Source organism: Suricata suricatta, chromosome 5 (assembly GCF_006229205.1).
Source record: "Suricata suricatta isolate VVHF042 chromosome 5, meerkat_22Aug2017_6uvM2_HiC, whole genome shotgun sequence".
NCBI classification, from domain to species: domain Eukaryota; kingdom Metazoa; phylum Chordata; class Mammalia; order Carnivora; family Herpestidae; genus Suricata; species Suricata suricatta.
In genome coordinates this window covers 48156830-48183390 of record NC_043704.1, presented here as the reverse complement: position 1 = coordinate 48183390, position 26561 = coordinate 48156830, and the positions used below count along the sequence as shown (strand labels likewise).

General features: G+C 39.6%; 1 protein-coding gene and 1 long non-coding RNA gene across 4 annotated transcripts in view; one reads left to right on the top strand and one right to left on the bottom strand.

The window, feature by feature from the left end:
- Positions 1-191: 191 nt before the first annotated feature.
- LOC115292639 lies at positions 192-26555 on the top strand. Of its 2 annotated transcripts, none has more exons than XR_003909070.1 (3): positions 192-351; positions 16067-16215; positions 26137-26555. It is a non-coding gene; the product is annotated as an uncharacterized LOC115292639 (long non-coding RNA). The 2 variants fall into 2 exon arrangements; XR_003909071.1 differs by lacking the exon at positions 26137-26555 and adding an exon at positions 16547-16683.
- Positions 12498-26561, bottom strand: part of LNP1 (leukemia NUP98 fusion partner 1) — a 36774-nt gene continuing 22710 nt past the window's right edge. For both annotated transcript variants that reach the window (XM_029940684.1, XM_029940683.1), the window contains 2 exons: positions 17028-17258; positions 12498-13014 (listed from right to left, as the gene is read on the bottom strand). In XM_029940684.1, the coding sequence (XP_029796544.1) occupies positions 12865-13014; positions 17028-17258 (381 nt within the window). In that variant the 3' untranslated portion in view covers positions 12498-12864. The remainder of the gene's footprint in view (positions 13015-17027; positions 17259-26561) is intronic.

The following is a 26561-nucleotide window of genomic DNA, read 5'->3' as shown; positions in this document are numbered from 1 at the left end:
AGGACGCCCCACGTGGGGCATGACTAGGCCCACCTCTAGAAAGGTCAAAGGTATCCCCGGGCTCCCCCAATTGGGCGCTGCAGGAGTTGTCCCTCCTTAATGTGTGCCCTTTCAGGAGAAGCCGGCGCCTTCCCCTTTAAGTAAAGGGGAAGGCTGGATCGGACCTGCGGCAGGAGGGGGAACGCCCCCAACACGGCCACGGCCACTGGGCGCATCTCCACCACGGAGGTGAGCTGGGACCGGCTCCGGGAAGGCTGGGACGGCCCGGTGGTGAGGGCGGATCGGACCTGCATCCTTACACTAGCAATGAGTAGGCAAACGAGAGACTGAGAGATCAGAAGCCAATGCAAGGTATGACTATGCTCTGGAGTCTAAGGCACTCAGAAGCTGCTGGGCACACAAGCATGCATAGGCTGGGGGAAAGAGGATGGGTAAGACAGAGGGGTTTCACAGTTTACTATTGCTTTTTGTTTGGTTGATTGTTTCCTCAGATATAATTGACATATAACACTATATTAGTTTCAAGTGTGCGACATAATGATTTGGTATCTGTATATATTGGTAAATGATGGCCATAAGTCCCCTTAACACCCATCACCACACGCAGTTACAACTTTTTTTCTTGTGATGAGAACTTTTAAGATCAAGTCTTAAAAAAAATTTTTTTAAAAAAAAGGGGCGCCTGGGTGGCTCAGTCTGTTAAACGTCTGACTTCTGCTCAGGTCCTGATTTCACAGTTTGTGAACTCGAACCCTGCATCGGGCTCTGTGCTGACAGCTCAGAACCTGGAGCCTACTTTGGGTTCTGTGTCTCCTTCTCTCTCTGCCTCTCCTCCATTTGTGCTGTGTCCCTCTCTGTCTCTCAAAAATAAATGTAAAAAAATATATACTAAGATCTACTCTTTAGCAACTTTCAAATATGCAATACAATGCTGCTGACCATAGTCATGATGCTGTACATCATACCTCCATGATCTACATATTCTGTTACTGGAAGTTTGTCCCTATAGACCATCTTCACCCATTTTGCCCACCTTTACCCATTTTGCCCACCCCCTACCCCGCACCTCTGACAACCACCAGTCTGGTCCCTGTATGTATGAGTTCGGGGGCATGGAATTTTTTGTTTTTGTTTTTAAGATTCCATATATAAATGAGATCATATGGTTGTCATTCGCTGCCTGATTTATTTCACATAGCATAATCCTCCTCAAGATCCACTCATGTCACAAAGGCAAGATTTCCTTCTTTTTATGGCTAAATAATACTCCATTACACACACACACACACACATCTTTTTTATCCATTCATCCATTAATGGACACAGGGTTGCTTCTATGTCTTGGCTATTGTAAATAATGTTTCAATAAACATAGGAGTGCAGGTACCTTTTACAGTTAGTGTTTTATTTCTTTTGGGTAAATACCCAGAAGTGGAGGAGCTGGGTCATATGGTAGTTTTATTTTTCATTTTTTTTGAATAATCTCCATGCTGTTTTATAGTGGTCACACCAATTTACATTCCCACCAATAATGCGCAAGAGTTCCCACTCACTATTGTTTTTCTCCTCACATCCCGTATGTGCAGATGGGGCAGAACTGTGTTCAGTCAATATTTGTGGTAACTGGCTGCAAAACTATAGCAGAAATTTGGCTGAAACAAAAATATATAATCCAAGGTTAGATTAGGATGTTTAAAATTCCAAAGATGGAGAAAATTTGAATTTATAGACCCCCTCTTCACTATAAAATTTCCCATTGTGCCAAATGCAAATTGTCTGTACAGTATTTTACTCCCTCTTTTTCTTTTTGTGCCCCGTGGACATAACCAATTCGTCACCTTCCTTCAGGTACACTTACCTTTAAATATATTCTAAATTATAAAAATTATCCACTATTTATTTTGTTTAAACTAGGCTTAGTTGCGTTTTGATAAGAAATGCTAGTTCTTTCTATTTGAAAGTAAGGGTAGTGATTTTGTCATCCGTCAAACAGGCTTCTCTATGTCCAGCATTAACTTGTCCAAATGTCAGCTCAAGTCTGCCCCCTAGAGCAGAGTAAAAGAGAGTGTCCTGACAGTGATCCTGAACTATATTAAGTTCATAGTTCTGACCCTGGGGTCTCCCAGAAGACTGCCATTTTTCCATTTTATATGCTTCTGCATTATTTGAAAGTTCATCAGATACTACTTTTATAAGTAAAAAAAGTTTCCAGTTTAGGGGAGAAATATTAGCTATAAAAGAGTAGTACATGTCAGTGCCTTGCCTAAAATTGGCATCCAGCTTCGGCTCAGGTCATGATCTTGTGGTCTGTGGGCTCGAGCCTCATGTCAGGCTCTGTGCTGACAGCTCAGAGCCTGGAGCCTGCTTTGCATTCTGTGTCCCCCTCTCTCTCTGCCTAACCAAGAGCCTCTCTTGGCGCTCACTTGCGCGCTCACTCTCTCTCTCTCTCTCTCTCTCTCTCTCTCTCTCTCTCTCTCTCAAAAATAAATAAACATTTAAAAAATTGAATGGAGAAGGAGAGGAGCTCAAAATGGCTTCAGACCAACCAGGCTCCCACTCAATGACTGGTAAATGATACTACCATTCGCTGAGACAGGGACGACAGAGGCAAGCACAGACTGGGGGCGTCTTTTGAAAGATCAGTTTGAGATGCCCATGAAACCTGCAACTACGTGAACATCCAAGGGTCAGTTGTATGTGTGTGTGTGTGTGTGTGTGTGTGTGTGTGTGTGTGCAGTGCTCTGGACAGAAGTCTGCACCCCAGGGTAGATTTGGGGATCTTCCATATGTATGTATTTGATGCCATGGAAACATTTGAAATTCTTCAGAGGGAATGAGGAGTGAGAGAAGTGCCTAGGCAGAGCCCAGAAGAAACCCAGTATTCAAAGGATAAGGATCCCTCACCAAAGACCAACTGGGAGTGATCAGAGTACAAGGTAATCTAAAAGAATAATAGGTCACAAGAACCAAAGAAAAAGTTTCAAAAGGGGCAGAGAGGACAGCAATGTCAGATGATGCCAGAAAGTAAGTAAGTAGAGTGTATTTTCATAGGATTCCACGATAAGGAGATCATAGGGTGACTTTCATGGGAACATTTACAATAGAGGGTAGACTGCCTCTATGCCACAGACTGAAAACGGAGAAGGAAATGTAGATGACTCTTCACGTTTTCTTTGAAAGGGAAGAGAGTTAAAATTGGTAGCTATTGAACATCATGGATGATACCTAGTCATATATTATGAGAGGTTTTTAAGATAGAAAGACCTTGAGAATGTTTAAAAGCTATTGGAGGGGTGCCTGGGTGCCTCCGTTGGTTTAGGGTCCCACTCTTGATTTCAGCTCAGGTCATGATCTCACAATTCATGAGATGGAGCGCTATGTCAGGCTCTGTGCTGACGGCAGGGATCCTGATTGAAATTCTCTCTCTCCCTCTCTGTCTGCCCCTCCCTCACTCATGCTCTCTTTTTCTCTCAAAATAAATAAAGAAACCTTAAACATCTTTAAAAAATAAATAAAAGCTATTGGAAATAAACCATTAAAATTATGCACTAGACTTATTACTGATTTGAAAAGGTGTTAATGTTATATTGCTAACTGAAATGAGCTCATGTCTCAAAAAAACTTTTTATGTATGTATACACACAGACAATATTCCAGATGGATGCATGCTAAGTATTAACCATGTTTATCCTTGAGTAAGTAGAGCAAAAGGTTTCCATTGTTATTCTTTTCCTTTATCTGTATTTTTATTATTAGAAATAGTTTCATGATATTTTTAAAAAGGCAATAAGCTAGCAACTCCCTTTTCAGAGTGCTCTCTCCTCCATGTGCTATGACCCTGAAGGTATATTGTAAATAGACTTCCTTACAGTTTGAGGAAATATATTATAAAATTCTTGACCATGATTTTTTTTCTTTTATAGTTTATAGTCAAGTTGGTTTCTATATAACCCTCAGTGCTTATCCTAACAAGTGCCCTCCTCCTTCATCCCCATCACCCATTTTCCCCTCTCCCCACCCCATCAATCCTGTTTGTTCTCAGTATTTAAGAGTCTCTTATGGTTTGCCTCCCTCCCTCTCCTTAACTGTTTTTCCCCTTTCCCTCCCCTATGGTCCTCTGTTAAGTTTCTCCTGTTCCACATATGAGTAAAAAGATTTGGAATCTGTCCTTCTTTGCCTGACTTATTTCACTTAGCATAACACCTTCGAATTCCATCCATGTTGCTACAAATGGCCAGGTTTCATTCCTTCTGATTGCCATGTAGTATTCCATTGTATATATGAACTACATCTTCTTGATCCATTCCCCAGTTCATGGACGTTTAGGCTCTTTCCATGATTTGGCTATTGTTGACAGTGCTGCTATGAACATTGGGGTACATGTGCCCCTATGCATTAGCACTTCTGTATCCCTTATGTAAATCCCTAGCAGTGCTATTGCTGGGTCATAGGGGAGTTCTACTGTTAATTTTTTGAGGAGCCTCCACACTGTTTTCCATAGTGGCTGCACCAGTTTACATTTCCACTAACAGTGTAGGAGGGTGCCCGTTTCTCCACATCCCTGCCAGCATCTATAGTCTCCAATTTGTTCATTTTAGCCACTCTGACTGGCATGAGGACGTATCTCAGTGTGGTTTTGATTTGTATTTCCCTGATGATGAGTGAGGCTGAGCATCGTTTCGTGTGTCTGTTGGCCATCTGGATGTCCTCCTTGGAGAAGTGTCTGTTCATGTCTTCTGCCCATTTCTTCACTAAATTATTTGGTTTTCAGGTGTGGAGTTTGGTGAGTTCCTTGTAGATTTTGGATACTAGCCGTTTATCCAATATGTCATTTTCAACTATCTTTTCCTATTCCATCTGTTGCCTATAAGTTTCTTTGTTTCATTTGCTGTGTAGAAGCTTTTTATCTTGACGAGATCCCAATAGCTTATTTTTACTCTTGATTCCCTTGCCATTGGAGACGTGTTGAGTAAAAAAATTGCTGCTGTTGAGGTCAAGGAGGTTGTTTCCTGCTTTTTCCTCTAGAGTTTTGTTAGGTTCCTGTCTCACATTCATATCCTTCATCCATTTTGAATTTATATTTGTGTATGGTGTAAGACAGTGGTCTAGTTTCATTCTTTTGCATGTTGCTGTCCAGTTCTCCCAGCACCATCTGTTAAAGAGGCTGTCTTATTTCCATTGGATAGTCTTTCCTGCTTTGTCAAAGATTAATTGGCCATACATTTGTGGGTCCAATTCTGGGTTCTCTATTCTGTTCCATTGGTCTATGTGTCTGTTTTTGTGCCAGTACCATACTGTTTTGATCACTACAGCTTTGTAGTTGAGGCTAAAGTCTGGGAATGTGATGCCACCCGTTTTGGTTTTCTTCTTCAATATTACTTTGGCTATTCGGGGTCTTTTGTGGTTCCATACGAATTTGAGGATAGTTTGTTCTAGCTTTGAGAAGAATGCTGTGCATTTTTGATTGGGATTGCACTGAATGTGTGGATTGCTTTGGGTAGTATTGACATTTTAACAAGATTTATTCTTCCGATCCATGAGCATAGAATGTTTTTCCATTACTTTGTGTCTTCTTCAATTTCCTTCATAAATTTTCTATAGTTTTCATCATACAGGTCTTTTTACATTTTTTGGTTAGGTCTATTCCTCAGTATTTTATGGGTTTTTGTGCAATTGTGAATGGGATCAGTTTTTTTATTTCTCTTTCTGTTGCTTCATTATTGGTGTATAAAAATCCAACCTATTTCTATATGTTGATTTTGTAACCTGTGACTTTGCTGAATTCATGGATCAGTTCTAGTAGGCTTCTGGTAGAGTCTGTCGGTTTTCCATGTCATCTGTGAAAAGTCAAAGTTCGACTTCATCTTTGCCAATTCTGATGCTTTTTATTTCCTTTTGTGGTCTAATTACTGATGCTAGGACTTCCAGCACTATGTTAAACAACAGTGGTGAGAGTGGACATCTCTATTGTGTTCCTGATCTCAGGAGGAAAGCTCTCAGTTTTTCCCCATTGAGGATGATGTTAGCCATGGGCTTTTCATAAATGGCTTTTATGATGTTTAAGTAAGTTCCTTCTATGCGGACTTTCTCATGGTCTTTATTAATAAAGAATGCTGTATTTTGTCAAATGCTTTTTCTGCATCTATCTACAGGATCATATGGTTTTTTTCTTTTCTTTTGTTAACATGATATATCACATTGATTGATTTGCGAATATTGAACAAGCCCTTTAACCCAGGAATGAATCCCACTTGATCATGGTGGGTAATTCTTTTTATATGCCATTGAATTCGATTTGCTGGTATCTTGTTGAGTATTTTTGCATGTGTATTCATTAAAGATATTGGCCTGTAGTTCTCTTTTTTTGCTGGGTCTTTGTCTGGCTTGGGAATCAAAGTGATGCTGGCTTCATAGAATGCGTTTGGAAGTTTTCCTTCTACTTCTATTTTTTGGAATAGCTTGAGAAGAATGGCTATTAACTCTGCTTTAAGTGTCTGGTAGAATTCCACAGGGAAGCCATCTTGCCTGGGGCTCTTATTCTGAAATTTTTGATAACTGATTCAATTTCTTCATTTGTTATAGGTCTGTTCAGAATTTCTATCTCTTCTCATTTGAATTTTGGTAGTGTATGTGTATTTAGGAATTTGTCCATTTTTTTCTAGGTTGTCCAGTTTGTTGGCATATAATTTTCCATAGTATTCCCTGATAACTGCCTGAGGTTTTTTTGAGGGATTGGTAGTAATAAGTCCATTTTAATTTGTTATTTTGTCTTTTGGGTTCTTTCTCTTTTCTTCTTGAGAAGCCTGGCTAGAGATTTATCAAATTTTTTTTTTTTTCAAAAAACCAACTCTTGCTTTCATTGATCTATTCAACTTTTTTTTTTTTTAATTCTATGTTGTTTATTTATGCCTTAAAGTTTATTATTTCCCTTCTTCTGCTGGGTTTGGGATGTTCTTTCAGCTCTATTTCTAGTTCCTTTAGGTGCACTGTTAGATTTTGTATTTGCACTTTTTCTAGTTTCTTGAAATAAGCCTGGATTACAATGTACTTTCCTCTTAGGACTACCTTTGATGCATCCCAAAGAGTTTGGGTTGTTGTAGTTTCATTTTCATGTGCTTCCATATATTTTTTAATTTCTTCTCTAATTGTCTGATTGGTCCATTCATTCTTTAGTAGTATGTTCTTTAACCTCCATGTTTTTGGAGGTTTTCCAGAATTTTTCCTGTGATTGATTTCAAGTTTTATAGCATTCTGATCTAAAAGTGTGCATGGTATGATCTCAATTCTTTTCTATTTTTTGAGGTCTGCTTTATGACCCAGTATGTGACCTATCCTTGAGAATATACCATGCACACTCAAGAAGAAAGTGAATTTTATAGCCTCAGGATATAGAGTTCTAAATATATTTGTCAACTCCATCTTGTCCAATGTGTCGTTCAGGTCATGTTTCTTTAGTGATTTTCTGTCTAGCTGATCTATCCTTGCTGTAAGTGGAGTATTAAAGTCCCCTGCAATAAGCACATTCTCATCTATAAGATTGTTTATGTTTGTAATTAATTGTTTTATGTATTTAGGTGCTTTCGAATTCAGTGCATAGACATTTATAATTGTTAGTCTTCCTGATGGATAGACCCTATAATTATTATATAATGACCTTCTTCGTCTCTTGTTACTGCCTTAACTTTAAAGTCCAGTTTGTCTTGATATAAGCTTTTTTATTACTTCCAATAGTATGATAGGTATTTCTCCATCCCCTCACTTTCAATCTGAAGGTGTCCTCAGATATAAAATGAGTCTCTTGTAGACAGCAAATAGATGGATCTTGGTTTTTGTTTATCCATTCTGATACTCAATGTCTTTTGATTTGAGCCTTTTGTCCATTTACATTTAGTGTTATTATTGAAAAATATGGGTTTAGAGTCATTGTATTCTCTGTAGACTTCATGCTTGTAGTGGTGTCTCTGGTACTTTGTGTTCCTTGCAACATTTCCCTCATAAAGTCCTAGGATTTCTTGTAGGGCTGGTTTAGTGGTGATGAATTCCTACAATTTTTGTTTGTTTGGGAAATATTTATCTGTCCTTCTATTTTGAATGACAGCTTGCTGGAGAAAGGATCCTTGGCTGCATATTTTTTCTGTTTGTCACATTGAAGATTTCCTGCCATTCCTTTCTGTCTTGCCAAGTTTCAGTAGGTAGGTCTGAAACTACTTTGATAGGTCTTCCTTTGTATGTTAGGGTCCTTTTATCCCTATCTGCTTTCAGAATTCTCTCTTTATCCTTATATTTTGCCAATTTCACTATGATATGTCATGCAGAAGATCGATTCAAGTTACGTCTGAGGGAAGTTCTTTGTGTCTCTTGGATTTCATGTCTCTTCTTCTGGGGAAGTTCTTGGCTATAATTTGTTCAGGTACACCTTGAGTCTCTCTCTCTCTCTCTTCCTCTTCTTATGGAATTCCTATGATATAGATATTGTTCTGTTCGATTGCATCACTCAGTTCTTGAATTCTCCTTTCCTGCTCCTGGATCAATTTATGTCTCTTTTTCCTCAGCTTCTTCATTCTCCGTAATTGTGTCTTCTAATTCATCTATTCCCTTCTCTGCCTCTTCAATCCGTGCAGTGGCCACCTCCATTTTATTATGTGCCTCATTTATAACATTTTTTAATTCATCATAACTATTTTTAAGGTCCATAATCTTGGTAACAATAGCAACTCTGGTGTCTTCCATGCCTTTTTCAAGCCCAGAGATTAGTTTTATGACTATTGCTCTGAATTCTTGGTCAGTTATATTGCTTATATCTATTTTGACCAATTCTTTAGCTGTCACTTCTTGGAATTTCTTTAGAGGAGAGTGCTTCTGTTTCATCATTTTGGCTAGTTTTCTGTCTCTTGTAAATTTTAAAAGCTTGTTATGTAGTCTGCACCTGCAAGTATTGCTATATTAAAGGGGCTCATTGATGTCCAGGGCCTGTCCATTCAGGAACTGTTCTTTAAATAGTCTCCCTTGGTCTCTCTTGTTGTGCCTTTGGTTACTTTATTTCCCTACTCATAGTGATATTTGGGACTTTCTACCATGTGTACTTTGGCTTGTTTCTTGAGGCAGCCAGTTCATTTTCTTTCTTTCTTTCTTTCTTTCTTTCTTTCTTTCTTTCTTTCTTTCTTTCTTTCTTTCTTCCTTCCTTCCTTCCTTCCTTCCTTCCTTCCTTTTTCTTCCTTCCTTCCTTCCTTCCTTCCTTCCTTCCTTCCTTCCTTCCTTCCTTTTTCTTCCTTCCTTCCTTCCTTCCTTCCTTTTTTCCTTTCCTTTCTTCCTTTTATCTTTCTTCCCTTTTTTCTTTTCTTAAACAGTGCAACTTAGCTATGTGTTTCTTTTCACTGGAAGCATTTAAATCAAATTAACAATTCCTGGAGATGACAGCACTGGCATGAAAATTGTCTGAATTATTCCATCTTACTCATTCTTTATGACTTCCCAGGTACTTCACCTCTTTCTTCCTTTCAGTATCAGTGCAAAGGAACCAAACATCCTGCTGAAGCAAAATTAGTTTAAAATGATGGGGAAAAATATGTTTTAAGGTGGCTGACAAGACTGATAGGGAAATTCCAGTCCTAGATTCTTAACCATGATTTTTACAGAAACTGCTACCCTTGGATCCAGGGAAGAGGAGGTAACCCAAGTAACCTGGCTCAAGTAAATGTTGGCTACTGTGTTAGCCAGTCTGCCACTCCATCCAGGTGTCTACTATTCCCATGGATGGGCTACCTCTCCAGACACCTTGCTATATTCTATCAGCAGACCACCATCAAATCTGAAACTTGGTTTGCAAGACTGAAAAATATATGAAGCAAGGCTAACAACCATTTCCTTCACAACTACAGCATAATGTAGACCTTGGCGGCTGGTCAGCTCCATTCTCCCTCTCAGTGGTAGAAAATAACAGTCAAACCTCACCATGTAATAGCTTCAAGTCATCTTTTCATGCGTGAAAAAGCATCATACTGCATATGAATGTGTTAATCCAAAATGGATAAAAGTACCTATAAAGAACTTTTCACACTCAAATCCCAAAAATAAATAATCCAGTTAAGAAATGGGCAGAATACATGAAGACATCTTTCCAAAGAAGACCTTCAGATGGCTAACAGGCACAAGAAAAGAGGCTCAACATCACTCAACATCAGGAAAATACAAACCAAAACCACAATAAGCTACTACCTCACATCTGTCAGAATGGCTACAATTAACAACACAAGAAACAACACATGTTGGCCGGGGTAAAGAGAAAGCAGAACACTTTTGCACTGTTGGCAGGAGTGCAAACTGATGAAGCCACTTTGGAAAACAGTACAGAAGTTTCTTAAACAGTTAAAAATAGAACTACCCTACAACCCAGGAATTGTACTACTAGGTATTACTCAAAGGATAAAAAATACAGATTCAAGGGGACACGTGCACTGATATTTATAGCAGCATTATCAACAATAGCCAAAGTATGGAAAGAGTCCAAATGTCCATCAACCGATGAATGGATAAAGAAGATGTGGTATATATACATACACAATGGATATTACTAATCCATCAAAAAAGAATGAAATTTTTCCATTTGCAATGACATGGGTGGAGCTAATTATACTAAGCAAAATAAGTCAGTCTGAGAAAGATAAATACCATATGATTTCACTCATATGTGGAATTTAAGAAACAAAACAGATGAACATGGGGGGGAAGAGAGGGAAGCAAACCATCAGAGACTCTTAACTATGGAGAATGAACTGAGGGTTGATGGAGGGAGGTGGGCTAAAAGACTGATGGGTATTAAGGAGGGTGCTTGTTGTGATGAGCACTAGGTGTTATATGTAAGTAATAAATAAGTTCTAAACCTGAAATCAATTTTACCATATATGCTTCCTAGAATTTAAATAAAAATTTGAAATAAAAAATGGGTTAAGGTATAAGTTGTATGAAAATTGAAAAAATTCAACATTACTCAATACCAGGGAAATATAAATCAAAACCACTGTGAAAGTGGTCCACTTTCTTACACCATATACATAAACAAATTCAAAAGGTATGAAAGACCTAAATGTGAGACAGTAAACCATCAAAATTCAAGAGAAGAACACAGGCAGCAACCTCTTTGACCTTGGCTGCAGCAACTTCTTACTTAACATGTCTCCAGACACAAGAGAAACCAAAGCAAAAATGAACTATTAGAACTTCATCAAGATAAAAAGCTTCTGGACAGTGAAGGAAACAACCAAGAAAACTAATAGGCAACCAACAGAATGAGAAAAGATATTTGCAAATGACATATCTGTTAAAGGGTTAGTATCTAAAAAGAACTTAGCAATCTCAACACCCCAAAAACAAATAATCCAGTTACTAAATGGCAGAAGACATGAATAGACATTTTTCCAATAGACAAATGTCCAAAGACATTTCCCAAAGAAAGGCATCCAAATGGCCAACAGAAACAAGAAAAGAGGCTCATCCTCACTCATAATCATGGAAATACAAATCAAAACCATGATGAAGTATCACGTTCCACCTGTCAGAATGTCTAAAATTAACAACGTGGGAAACAACAGATATTGGCGAGGATGTGAAGAAAGGGGAACCCTCTTGCACTGTTGGTGAGAATGCAAACTGTTGCAGCCACTCCGGAGAACAGCATGGAGGTTCCTCAGAAAGTTAGAAGTGGAACTACCTTACAGTCCAGCAACTGCCCTACTAGGTATTTACCAAAAGTTATAAAAATACAGATTCAAAGAAACACATGCACCCCTATGTTTATAGCAGCATTATCAACAATAGCAAAACTATGGAAAGAACCCAAATGTCCATCAACTGATGAATGGATAAAGAAGATGTGAGATACACACATACACACACACACACACACACACACACACACACACACACACACACCAAGCAGGAGCCAGTGCTAAAGGGAAATTAAGGTCCCAGGGGCACCTGGGTGGCTTAGTCAGTTAAGCCTCTGACTTTGGCCGAGGTCATCATCTCATGGTTCGTGAGTTCAATCCCCCACTTCAGGCTCTGCTGACAGCTTGGAACCTGGAGCCTGCTTTGGATTTTGTGTCTCCCTCTCTCTCTGCTCCTCCCCTGCTCATACTCTGTCTGTCTGTCTCTCTCTCTCTTTCTCGCTCGCTCACTCTCTCTCAAAAATAAATAAACATTTAAAAATTTTAAAAACAAATACAAAATTAAGGTCCTGCCTCAGGTTAGGAGCATGAATCAGAATGAACTGGGCTCTGGCCCTCATCCTGCTACCTCACCAATGAGTTCCTAGACTTGTCTAAACTTCAACGTTCTCAGCCAGCAAGTGAAAAGAAAAGCTCCCATCTCAGTGTAGTGAGGATTATTGTAGGTGAGCCATTGAAGAACTCGGTGTAGTACTTGGTAAGTTAATTACCAGTTCTCATTAAATGATAGCCATTAGACATACTTACATTATTACTTCTAATAAAGAAGTAAACTTAGAGTCACACCAATGACTTTTATTTAAAATTATTTGCAAGGTTGATGTAGAAGAAGAGTTTGTGAAGATGGGTGGGTGGTTCCTTAATTATCTTTCTTTACATTTTTAAGAATTACTTGTTCTATTAAAATACCTTTGATTCTCCTTATGCCCATAAAAGGACAACAAAGCTGATCACACTCTCAGCCAAGGGGCCAGAAGCAGCTGGAGCACAGTTCGAGTCACCGAGGGGGCAGCCACACCCCCTGCCCACGGCAGTCACTCAGCACCTGCAGACACTCTCTTGTAGCTACCGCCACCCGGCCTGGCGTTAGGGAGCCCAAAAAACACAGTGGCATCTATAGTCATGATGTGGAAACAAAATACTATTTGGGTTCTTTTTCAAACAAGGGAGGCATGTGTTCTTCTCCCTGTTCTTCCTTCCTGGAGTTCCTTCTTTCCTCCATTTTCCTTTGAGATTTCATCTCCATCCTCAGGCATTCTCTTTCATTTCTCTCCTTCCTGCTCTCAGGCCCCTTAAAGAGAAAGGTCAGAAAAGGTTAGAAATGTACTAACAGCTGACAATGTGCCACAGTTTTCCTATCAGAGATGAAGAAAGCCCTGCTCATGTAGTAGACTTCCACATCTTAGTTTCTCATCATAAATTAGCATAAGCCTAAGGGTGTTGCTAAAGGTTTTATTCATAAATAAAGGGAACAGGGCCCGGGATGTCTCTAGTCTATGGAGGAAACTCAACCTATACACAACCCTGAGTCTGCCTCTGACATGTAGAGAGATGTGATCTCACAGTACGATATAATTAATAGTCTCCTGGTGCTTTTCTGAAGAGGAATATGGCAAGTGAATTATACATGGACTGATTCTAACCTCCCAGTGTTGAATTCTTTAAATTATATTAAAAGTAAGGTTTGCATTAGTTTTAATATGTGAAATGAAGTGTTGGGGAGTGACATCCAACCACATTATTATTCCCTGATTCACTGAACACATACTATTGTTCTAAGATCAGGAAATACAGCACTAACTAAAGAAATCCTACTTCTTTAATATTACACCTAGGTGGATAGTGACGGGCAATCAACAAGCCTAAAAGGAAACAATGTAACAGCAATAAGTACAATGATGAAGAGCAAACCAGGTGATATGGTAGGGAAGTATGGGGGTGGGGAGGAGAATGTTTCTTCAGTTTCCATGGTCAAGGAGCATCTTTCAAGGAAATTACTGACTAAATGGCACTGATAATGTGGTGATGGTGAACTTACACTTCTATTTTTAAGAAAAAAACCCCAAATAACATCATTACTCTCCCCCCTCATTCTTTTGAACTGGGAACACCGGGGACCGCCTGAGTGTCTATCAAGTGAAAATACACTGTGATGAGTGGCAGTCAGATGTGCAAGATCATGGCTCAGCACTGCAGGCTGAGTTGTGAGGGTGTCTGGTTACTGCAGTGGCATCAGCTACTCTTCTGTGCTGAGTTGTTTTCATACCTAGGTTGCCTCATTTCTAACTATAATGGTCCAGTGGTCAAAGTCACAAAGCAAAACAAATGATGAGGCCGAGAGACAGGTTACAAGAAACCAAAAAATTGTACTAGCTCCATAAATGGGCCTCCAGATTATGTTCATCAGACCTGGCAGCTGTATTACATCCATCAGGCTGATCAGAGTTCATACCAAGCAGTCACAAATGCCTCTAATACTTATAAGAGCAGTACAAAAAAAAAAGGATAAAATATAGTAAGGATTATTTTCAATTTGGCTTTTCTCTTATTGAGAATATAGATTATCTGAGCAATGTTCATAAATAATGAACTGAAATCTGTTTTCTTATCTCATTTAGAAACAAAATGTAGGGGCTCTTGGGTGGCTCAGTCGGTTAAGCATTCAAATTCGGTTCGGGTCATGATCTCACAGTTTTGTAAGTTCTAGCCCCACGTTGGGCTCAGTGCTGACAGCTCAGAGCCTGGAGCCTGCTTTGGATTCTGTGTCTCATTCTCTCTCTTCCCCTCCCCAACTTGTGTCTCTCCCTCTCTTCAAAAATAAATAAATGTAAAAAAAAAGGGTTTAAAGAAAGAAAAAGAAAAAAAGGAAACAAAATGTAAAAATCATCGAAATAAGCCAATTGAGGTTTTCAATATCAAAATGAGAGAATTTTATTTTATTGGTCATGATCAGGTTACAAAATTAGTTTGTGGCTCTTTTTGATGCTAAAGAATATAAAATGTTAATCTACATGCTACTATACATTGGGGGTACTGGGGCACGTGGGTGGCTTAGTTGGTTAAGCGTCTGATGCTTGGTTTCAGCTCAGATCATGATCTCACAGTTCGTGAGTCCAAGCCTTGCACTGGGCCCTGCACTGACAGTGTAGAGCCTGCTTGAGATTCTCTCCCTCTCCCTTTCTCTCTGCCCCTCTCCTGCTCTCGCACACACACACACTTTCAAAATAAGTAAATAAACTTTTAAAAATTGATATAAAATAAAATATTTAATAAAAGTATTTATCCTGTATATTTATACATATAATATGAAAAAAATGATTTTGTAAATGTCTAGCAGGTTTCCAGCTATTAAACATAACTGTGAAAAGAGTTCTTAAGTCAAAAAATTGAAAATACTGTCTGGACTGCCTCAGTGCTCAAAAGGAAGAACTTGGGAAATGAGATATTAGCAAATATTTTAGGAATAATATGATGAGTATCTTTTTAAATGGGAGAACTGATTTCATGCTTGCACACTGTTAGGACTTATAATATTAGCAAATGATATCAAATAAGTAATTATATAAGATGTGGATTCTGAAGACATAAGAATCAACAAAGAACTTTTAAATTAAATTTTTTTTTCAAAATATACTTAAACCATAACTTGCTCCAGAAAAAAATTGAGGCTGATATGTCTCCTGAAAAAATATAACAAATTACTTTAACATGTAATTTTTAAACAAGAATTCTTTTACTTCTGTTTTATTCCTGCTGAAAGCTCATACTCTAAATCTAACCATGAGGAAATATAAGATAAACCCAAATTAAGCATCCTTTTAAAAAGATGTCTAAAAAAGACGTCTAAAAAAAGACACTTATTCTTCAGATGTTAGGGTCATGAAAGACAAGGAAAGACTGAGGAACTGTTCCAAGATAAAATCAATTAGAGGGATGTGAAAATTGGTTGCAATACAAGATCTGGAATTTCACTATGGAGAATATTAATGTGGCAACTGACAAAATATGAACAAGGTCAAGAAATTAGATATGAAAGTATTGTATTGGTGTTAATTTCCTGAGTTTAACTATTACACTGTGTTTTCCTAAGAGAATGTTCACCTGCCTTTGTTTGGGAGTTGGGAAAGGGAGAAAGATACAAGTAAATATAACATATTAACATTTGGAGGGAAATTAAATGAAGAGTGTATTTTTTGTACTATTCTTGCAACACTGTTTTAAGTCTGAAACCATATTTTAAAAAATAATATAAAGAAAAGAAAAACAGAAACTCTTAATAAGATTCAGGTATGGTAAGTGACAGTTGCTCACTATTCTTCCTTCCTTGCTCCTCTTACAATCAGGTGGAGAGAGCAGCCTACTGAAGGACAGTCACACCCAGGGTCACTCTCTGGTAAAAGTGAGGGTCCAGCTACAAGGCAAAGATGCATGGTGACAGTCCCAACAGCCATCACTGCTAAGCAGAAAGCGCTGTGTTCAGATGGACAATGAGGTAAGAAGCACCACATGTTTTCCTCTGTACATTCACAGAACATAGCTCAAGAACCAGATGGCAATACGCCTAGTTGCTTATTTGTTCTGTCTACTGCATAGCAGAGACATATTATTATTCCTGTTTTGCAAAATAAAACAAACAAACAAAAATCAGAAAAAAGAAGTTATTCTGCTGAAGGCCACTCAGCAAACATGTTGCATAGTTCAAAAACCATCCCCAAATTAATTGGTCTCTAGTTTATTACTTTATGTATCAAGTTTAGCATTGTCAATTTGGAGTTTTTACTCTTCTCCCTTTCATGCCTGTCTTTCCTTTGTGCTTTATGTAGACTCCCACACGGCTACTGTGAATGTCTGGACAGCTCCTACTCCTGGTCACTCACTAGGCAGTGCTCATAGAATTCCTTCTGCATGCTTTTTAGAAGTGCAGGGAACACATCACCATCATACACTACTTGCTACTGGATTAAATATGGAAGGACAGGAATGGTTGTGGTAGTTTTTCTCTTCTTCAAATAGTGAAAGAAGAACAAGTGACAAAAAGTCTCAAAGAACCAGAGGACCTCGATAACAAAAACATTCCACCTAAAGTCCTCCAGGAATCATTCTCATGCCAGATACCTCCAATAAAAATAATTTAAAAGATTTACATGCATCTGGGCTATCTAAAACTGAGCCTTATTTTTCAAAGACCTTATTGCTAAGCTGTAAATGAAGAAGTTAGAGTTGTTCTCCTCAAACATGGGAAGGAGGAACTCTTTGGGTTTCCTTTTCTAAAGTGGTTAAATATTCAATAGCTCTGTTACATACCAAAGAGACAGAGCGTCTGGTTCTAAAGCACAGTTGCTGTTCAAAAGAATCTGAAGATGCTTGACTTTTAGAATGAGATCTTCCTTTTGATTCCAATGGCTCCCTGAATGACTCATCTGCCGAACATTTCCTGTAACCCCGCATGTGGGTATGGCATCGAAATCCCTGGTCCTCATGAGAATGCCTTCTGGGTTGGCTGTCAGATGATGTGACTCTGGGAAGCGCAGGAAACTGGAAATACAGAATAAAAATTTCTACAATATAAAGAGACTGCACAATGTTAGCACAGGGACAGATTATCCATAAATTACCAACTAAACAAATCTCATGTTTAACTGAAAGTTTATCTTTTTGATTAGCAGGACCTTCCTTCTACAATGAAGTAGAGTCAATTGATTAAAACATTAAGTAGAACATCCCAAGACTAGCTTTATTCATCCTCTGCCATTAGGGCAATATAATGAAGCATTCCAAGCCTTAAATTGATAAGTAAAAATTAATTCCAAAATTAAAAAGAAACTTTAATGAAGGTATAAGTTGTTTAAGAAATAATGCAGAAGTGAATAGTTATGTGACTGCTATATTTAGAAAAAAATTCTAAGAGCAATGGAAAAAGTCAAAAGGAAAAACCTAATTTAACTACATAAAACAAAGCTAATGTGCATCATAAGCAACATAACAAAATTAACGGTAGATTCAAAAACATTAAAAATATTTGCTACATTTTAGTAATGTTTAATAATAATATCCTGAAAAGAAATATCTGATATACATATTAGCATACAAGTCATATAGTACAATAATATCAACATTAAAATCATAATAAGACAAACAAAGGACAGACAGTTCAGAGAAGCCAATCTTAAAAGAACTATTCTCTCAGGTCGCATGGGTGGCTCCGTCAGCTAAGCGTCTGACTTTAGCTCAGGTCATGATCTCATGGTTTGTGAGTCTGAGTCCCCATTGGGATCTCTGCTGTCAGGACAGGGCCCATTTTGGATCCTCTATCTCCCTCCCTCTTTGGTCCTCCCCTGCTTGCTTGCTCACTCTCCCTTAAAAATAAATAAACATTAAAAAAAAAAAAAAAGAACTGTTCTCACAATTTTTCTCACTTCCCAACTTACTTCAATCTAGCTTTTGCACCCAAGACTGATTTTGGTCAGGATATTGGTCTCAATGTTGCAAAACTCTGTGCACTTTTGGTCTTTAATCATTTTGTAGCATTCAATCCAGTGACACATGTGCCCCACCTGCCCCCCAGGAAATAATCTTTCCTTATCTTCTTCCACTGCAGCTCAAGGATGATCTCTTTGCATTGTATCTTAGACATTTTTACTCCTCCCTCTAGCAGCTCACAACTATTGGAGTTCCTCTGGGTTCTAAACTAGTCATTCTTCCCTTTCCTTTCTCACTTAACACTGTCTCCCTAAATATCTCATCCTCGGGCTTCAGTTCCTAACTATATTCTTATTTCCTAATTTATACTATTAGAGCAAACATCTTTAAATTTCCACTCCTTCCAGGTCCTTCATCGTAGCCCACTGGCACCCAACCTGACTTGTGCAAATCTGAACACACGACTTCTCCTCCCTAAACCTCTCCTCAAGTGTCCCCTAACTTAGAAGATGGCACAACCATTCACTCAGTCACTCGGACCAGTAACTTAGGAGTCATTCTTCACATTCAATTGCCACATCAGCAGATTCCACCTCTCAAATGTCTCTAAAAACTATCCATGCTTTTCCATCACCACTGTTACTATCGTAATTCAAGACACCCAGATTATCTTTCACCCAGATTACAGAAGAAGCCTCCTCATAGTGGATGTCCTATACCTACTCACTCATTTATTTTGTTGTTCCCACAGCAGAAAGAGTGGTGAGCACAACCAAATCACATCTGATCACTTTTCATTTTGCACCTCATCTTGGACCACCTGCCCTTTGGGCGACATCCTTACTGGTTAGTCACTTCTCCAGGTCACCTGCTCCTACCCGGCACAGGCACCTTCACAGGTGGTCCTCTGTGCTCACGACCACCCACTGCCCACCCCATTACCTCAGGTAATGGCTAATCATACTCAGCCATTCAGCACTTCCGCAGAAACCCTTCCCTACTGCCCTGGTTGGTTCCAGTCCCAGTTAGATGCCTTCCTGGGATCTCATACTTCTCCTTTATGATACGCATTACAACCATACTCAACATTTGGGGTAATTGTGTTACACATCTCTCTTCTCCATTAGACTATATGTTTCATCACATCAAGGGCCATGTTTCATTCTCTGCTAGAATCCCAGTATGGAGCACTTTGCCTTATTTACAGCATGAGTTCATTAAATATATGCTAGATGAGGGGCACTTGGCTGGCTCAGTTGGAAGAGCATGGGACTCTCAATCTCGGAGTTGTGAGTTTGAGCCCCACATTGGGTGTAGAGATTACCTTCTTAAAAAGCTTTAAAATATACATATATATTTATATATATAATGAATAATTGTATAGAGAATGAAAGAAAAAGAAATGCCAAAATGCCAACATGTAAAAATTATTTATACTTATGGAAAATAAAATTATATACAAACTTGCCTTCCAGTTTAGAAAAAAACAAATGTTACTTAATGGTACCAATACCGGCAAGAGTGCAGGGAGATAGGCCGGTGGAACCTGTTGGCAATATGTGCCTGGGGGCTTACAATATCCCCCTGCTTGGATCCATCCATTGCATGTTGTTATTTGCTGTATTGTGTCCCCCTCCCCCAAATTCATATGAAGCCTTATGTGAGTGGTTCGGAATATGACTATATTTAGAGATAGGGCCTTTAAAGATTAGGTTGAAGTGAGACCGTTATCTTGGGTCCCACTCCAGTCTGCCCAGTGCCATTCTAAGGAAAAGAAATTTGGACACACAGAGGGACACCAGGGATAGGTTCACACAGAGGAAGGACCGTGAAGACACAGCAAGAAAGTAGCCATCTGCAAGCTGAGAAGAGAGGCCTTGGAAGAAACCAAACCTGCTCACACCTTTATCTCAGACTAACTCCCAGAACAGTTGAGAAAATAAATTCCTGCTGCTCAAGTCACCCAGTCTGTGGTATTTCTAGACTAATACACATGTCTAGAAACTTTCTCTCAAAAAATAATCAAAAACTTTGTTAAAGATTTATAAAGCCCCTAAAAGACATGGGGTAAATTTGTATATATTATTCTATTTATTATAGGTAAGACATGGTACTTGGTGCTTTGGGTAAATTGGGAAGCGAAATAGGCACAGTGTCCCCCTCCTGGAGATCACGTCTGCACGGGAGATGGACACTAAGCCAATAGGGCTATCTCTACAGCTGCGACCAAATGCTGGAAAGCAAATGTCCAAGGTGCCTTGAGAGGATATAACGGTAAAATTATGTATGTTTGGGTGGGTGTTGGAGTGGCCAGGAGGATCAGGGAGATTTTTGTGAAGGTGTGATGATTAAGATACAATCTGAAGGATGAGCAGGGTTAATTAGGGAACAGGGAATGCTTTTCTGCCTGAGGATGAGCCCCACACATGCCACAGAAGAGCTTGCTGTGTGGAAGGAAAAGAAGCTCACTGAGCGTGAGGGACGAGGGACGAGGGATGAGGGACGAGGGAGGAGGGCTTGAAGCAGGGTAACATCATAAGATGGGCAATCTTAAAACATACCTGAATGTTTTGAAAGGCTTTCTTTGTGCCATGGAATTGTTTTTGTTTTATTTTTAGTATTTTCCAAGTTTTCTGCAGTGATTGTGTATTATTTTATCAAGAAAAAAATGGTACTTTAAAATCTTGAGACTGAGACACAGAAGGACACATACTGAATGATTCCACTTGCACGAGGTCTCTAAAATCCTCAAACCTGTAGAAGTGAGGAATAGAGTGGTAGTCATCAGGGCTTGAGAGAAGGGGGAAACAGGAAATGGCTAATCACCAGGTATAAAATTCCAGTTATGCAAAGATGAGTGAGTTCTGAAGACCTACTTACTGCACAGCCTTGGGACTGTTCCCATACTGTATTGCACTATTAAAAACCTGCTAATGGTAGATCTTGTGTTGTGTTCCTGCCACAATAAAAAATTTTTAAATAAAATTTTAACACTTGAGGTTGATATGAAATGAGAATATTCCTACAAATGTTCTCCTCCATTGAGGGGCCTAAATAGAATAGCAAGAGTTTTCTCACAATATAAATATATCCTTAGTATTTCCTATCAGATAGGTTTTTTTCATTTGTTTGTTTTGGTGTGTAACTTTGCAGGAAATAGGCTAAAAACAGAGCTCTCTCCTCCATTATAGGGAGAAGTTCCCATTTTTAAATATGTTTGCTTACCAGGCAAGCTCTACTTTTGGCATTTTATATGCCCTTCTAATGTAATCTTTCTGACAAAGACATGAAACAGTGCCCTAGTTTATGTTTACGTAGCTTATTTTTACCAAGTATGTACATATCGCCTCCACAGCCATGGACTAGCCTTATAGGTCTCTCTCCCACACTGTGAGACAGGCTCTTACCCATGGGACGGGATCCTTCATTCTGAGCTCACCAGCTGGGGTCCCAGAAGACAGACTGACAGGGGCAAAGTGTGTAACACACACTGCCTTCAGAGCTATAACTGCCCAGCTCCCAGTCTAACCCAAGGCATAGGCTCTCAGTTTAATTAATTAATTAAAATGAAATTGGTGGAGCACCTGGCTGGCTCTGTCCATGGAGCATGCAACTCTGGATCTCAGGGCTGTGAGTTTGAGCCCCACACTGGGTGTAGAGATTCCTTAAAACCAAAATCTTTGAAAAATATGAAAATAAATAAATAAAAAGAAATTAGTTACGTGCTATTTTCGTCTGGCGAGCTTAACTACTCAATATTCTTTGTCTTGGCTTTAATTGTAATCACCCTTCACTTGCACCCCTCGTGCTCCCTGTGTAAATACAAGCACCTGAGACACCCATTAACAGCAAAATGAGAAACCATGAGGAGAAAGTTCCAGGTGCTGGAATAATACGAGCCACATTAAGTCGTAGTGCACAGTACCAGAGTACCACGCTCTCTGGGGACTGTGTTCTTGACCTCTGACCTCAGAACAAATCCTGGGAGGCAGTCATTCTTCTCTTTTACAGATGAGGAAAATGAATCTTACATCAGCTAAATGTCTCTCCTAAGACTTATGCACGCAGGTGCAGAGAGAGAGAAAGAGCGAGTTCTCTGGTGTCTCTGCTTATAAGGATACTATTCCCATCTGATAGGGCCCCACTCATGAGCTCATCTACACCTAATTACTTCCCAAAAGCCTCATCTCCGAATACCATCACATTCGGAGTTAGGGCTTCAGCACATGAATTTTGTGAGGGTTGGCTGGGGGAAGAGGGAACATCAGTCCATAACAGAACATACACCATATGCCAACCTCCAGTATAAAATTAGCTACTGTCTCCCATTGTAATATAAGTGAGAAAGAGAAACATTAAAGACAATGAGGGAAAGAGAAAATGAAAGACCCTAGGACATTTTGCAATACTTAACTAAAGCACCATCTGGAAAAAATGTCCAAGTTTCAACACTTCCAGCACATAATAATAAGAAGCATAGGTGCTTATTAGGTACCAAGCAATGTCCTAATTACATTACATAAATTACCTCTTGAATCTTCACTACACCCTTTAAGGCATATGCTGTTCCCTTAAGTCCCCTTTACATATGGGCAGAGAGCGGTAGGTAACCCCGTCAGTTATGCTGCCAGCGGTGCGCCCCGGAAGGCCGCCTCTGGAGCCCTCCCCTCGCCCTCGCAGCCAGCCTGCTCTGCTGCCCTTCCAGCAACTCCTCTACATCCAGTAGAAGACAGAAAACAAATCCATAGAGTATTATGCTGAAAGTGCTTCCACAGAGTTGTCACTGTTGTCTGAAACTCTATCGCTAGTTTCATTTTTGGGGTTGAGGCATTGTCCTTTATTGAAATTGAATATGAATTTAACCAAAAAAACCAAGAAGCCACTGTTAGTCATGCAACCATAGGGCATTCTTTCTCCTCGGGGATATGAGAAATCCTCTGAAGGGGCCATGCCCCGCCCCCCTCTTGTCCTGAACAAATGCGGGAGAACCACCACGTGGTGAGAGACTAATGGTGACAGTGCGTAGCTGTACTCGGGTCAGTCAGGGATTAAAAAAAAATTAAAAGTATCTTCTATTGCTTTAAATTGAGATCATGAAGAGAATATATAAAAATAAAGTTTATTTATTTAGAGAGTGAAGGAGACATTGTGGGTGGGGGAGGGGAAGACAGAGAGAGAGAGAGAGAGAGAGAGAGAGAGAGAGAGAGAGAGAGAGAGAGAGAGAGAATCCTAAGTAGGCTCTGGGCTGCCAGTGCAGAGCCCCATACAGATCTTGAACTCAGAAACTGGGAGATCATGACCTGAGCCAAAACCGAGAGTCGGGTGCTTAACCAAGTGAGGCACCCAGGCACCCCAAAGATGATTATTTTCAAAAAGAAAAAATGGGGGGCACCTTGGTGGCTCAGTCAGTTGAGCATCCATCCTCGGCTCGGGTCATGATCTCTTGGTTCATAGGTTCAAGCCCTACCTCAAGCTCTGTGCTGACAGGTGGAGCCTGCTTGGTGTTTCTGTCTCCCTTTCCTTCTGCCCCTCCCCTGCTTGTGCACACTCTTTCTCTCTCACTCTCTCCCAAAAATAAATAAACATTAAAAAAAGGTTTTTGAATCCCATGGGTACAGACGGGTAGAAGCTTATTTTTATATCCCCTCAAACGATATCATGTGGGCAAGCATGTAAGGTGCCTACTTTAGAGCATAGAGGAAGTACTGAGAAAGCATTTAGAATTAGCAAAGCCAGGGGCACCTGGGTGGCTCAGTTCGTTATGCATCCGGCTTGGGCTTAGGTCATGATTTCATAGCTTGTGAGTTCAAGCCCCCCATGGTCAGGCTCTGTGCTGACAGCTCAGAGCCTGGAGCCTGCTTCAGATTGTCTCTCTCTCTCTCTCTCTCCCCCCGTCACTCACACTCTGTCTCTTCCTCTCCCTCTCTCAAAAATAAATAAACATTAAAACAATTTTTAATAGAATTAGCAAAGCCCTAGCCCAGGAAATTCAGTTCCTCCTTGAAGACTCCTTTCATTTAGCATAATCCCTACTTCCATAGGCCCAAACTATGCCGAACAATGGTAAAAGAACCACGGTAAGCTGCAGAAGATGTCTAGAAAGCTGAATAGACTAAAGCATTTAAAGTCCACTTTCAATGAGCAGAATAAATAAGGAATACAGAAACTTTTACTTCAAGTGTGAATCCATATGGCGCTGGAGGTAGAAGGCACATCAGTTTAATTTAACGAAAGAGACTTCATATCACTTCATTTTTTTTCCACCAAGAACATCAGGACAGTAAAGTTATATTTTTAAATTCACTTTAAATCAGCGGTCATAGATTATTAAACTGAGGCTTGTCAAAAAATAGTGTTCTCTGAGAACCAAGCTCTACCCCTTGTCTACTTTGTTCTTTCTGCCAATTTGTATTTTCCACTAGACTGTAAGTTCCACAAACTCAGAGATTTTGTATGTCTTCTTGTACCCTATAAGCCTATAGAGCCTTGTGTAATGCCTGGCACATAGTAGGTATTCAATAAATATGTTCAATGAATCAAGGCTCCACTGCTATGGTTTTGCAGGAATCATGAGGCTGAAAGCCATATTAGAAACCACATCCCAATGGGAGAGAAGGGAAAACTCTTCTCTCCCAGGGCATGTAATATTGATGGATGCAGGTTACTAATAGGTTGTGAGAGGAAAAAGCCTTAGATTGGAGCAATGGGGAGAGAAGTAAAAAGACAAGGCTGAGAGTAAGCTTTTCTTTTTAAGTTATTGATTGAGCTCAAAGTAAAACACACACCAAAAAATGAAAACCTAATGGTTTTCATTTCTTTTCTTTTCTCTAAGGTAAGAAATATCTGAGCAATTTTAGAGTTAGAAAAGTTGAGTATCAAGAGGCGCCTGGGTGGCTCAGTCAGTTGAGCAGCCAGCTTTGACTCAGGTCATGATCTCACACAGTTCGTGGGTTCGAGCCCCGCGTCAGGCTCTGTGCTGACAGCTAGCTCAGAGCCTGGAGCCTGCTTCTGGTTCTGTGTCTCCTTCTCTCTCTGACCCTCCTCTGTTCCCACTGTCTCTCTCTGTCTCTCAAAAATAAATAAAGAACATTAAAAAAATTTAAAAAAAAGAAAAGTTCAGTATCCAATGACAGACTCTCTTCATAAATATGTGGCATAATGTGACTTGAGGTAGAGAGTCAGACTCCTGACTATTTCCCGGGACTCTGCCCGCCTCTCTCTGGGTCCCCCTGCTCTTACTATTCTATTTGTTCCATGCTTTGCATCCTTAAATAAGTACATACTTTCTGCATGTTCATCTGATAATTGTGGAACTCACCAGTAATTAAGAAAATCTAAGCAGGTTAATTCAGGGAAATGCTCAAAGCTAGTATGAGCAGGAGAAGACATATGGACACCGTCTAGAAAGGTCATACATAATAAATTCTGCCTCGATAGTTTAAGGCAAACAACACTGAAACCTAAAAGTGGATTCTCTAAAAAGGGTGGATTATCTCAGTTTTAAAAGTCTAACAGATGCTAAAATTTATTCAACAAAACTGTATTTTAAAAGTCCTGTTTCTTCCTTTGTTTTCCTATTTTCAGTGGCTCCAAAGCGCTGTTGAGATAAATAGCAAATTACAACTTTTCTCCTTGTTTCTCCCTGGTCCTCACTATCCGGCAGCTGGAAACTAATTGTACTTCTGGTTCACACATTGTGAATACCTCCCGTGAAGTGGAACGTAAGAGATTAAGATGAGTGTGGTACGCAGGTGTTCATTTACAACAGAATCCCAGACGGTTGGTTAGAGAGGTTCATCCAGGCTAGCCTCTCTTCCTTTTTACTTCAGGTACCTGAAGCTCATAGAGCCATTGAAACTCACCCTTAGTGCCTGAGTATGCTTTGGCAAGAAACCTATTTTCAAATATTTGTGTCTTAAAGATATTCCTCAAAACTTGCTGGTCACTGGGAGTAAAAGAGATTTTGCCTTACACGCTTTTATATCTCTTACAGGCATTATGCATCTGAGAACTCTGGAGATGAAAATGAAATAAAATAACATTACCCCCAAGATGTACTTTCTTCTGGGGTTGACAGAAGCAGAAGGCTGAGAATGTATTCTCTACAGCTAGAAGTCTGCCTTGTGAAAAGGAAAAGCTCTATTATTGCTGTGTAACTGGGAAGCAGAGGACACGTGTGTCTGTGGTGGAATCTTCTAGCACCACAGTTGAACAGAAAGAACCACTGCCCGTACCTGCTACCGAGTCCTCACCTGGTCAGGCCCACACACTCCCCATCAGGGTCTTTCCTGCTGGCATCTTGCTTCCTAGACCCTGGGTGTTTGCCTTGCTGAGGGCAGGAGAGTTGTGGCTCTGTCTACCCTCAGGAAACCAAAGGAAAACCAGAAGTAAATGTATATCATATTTACCAAACGTGGT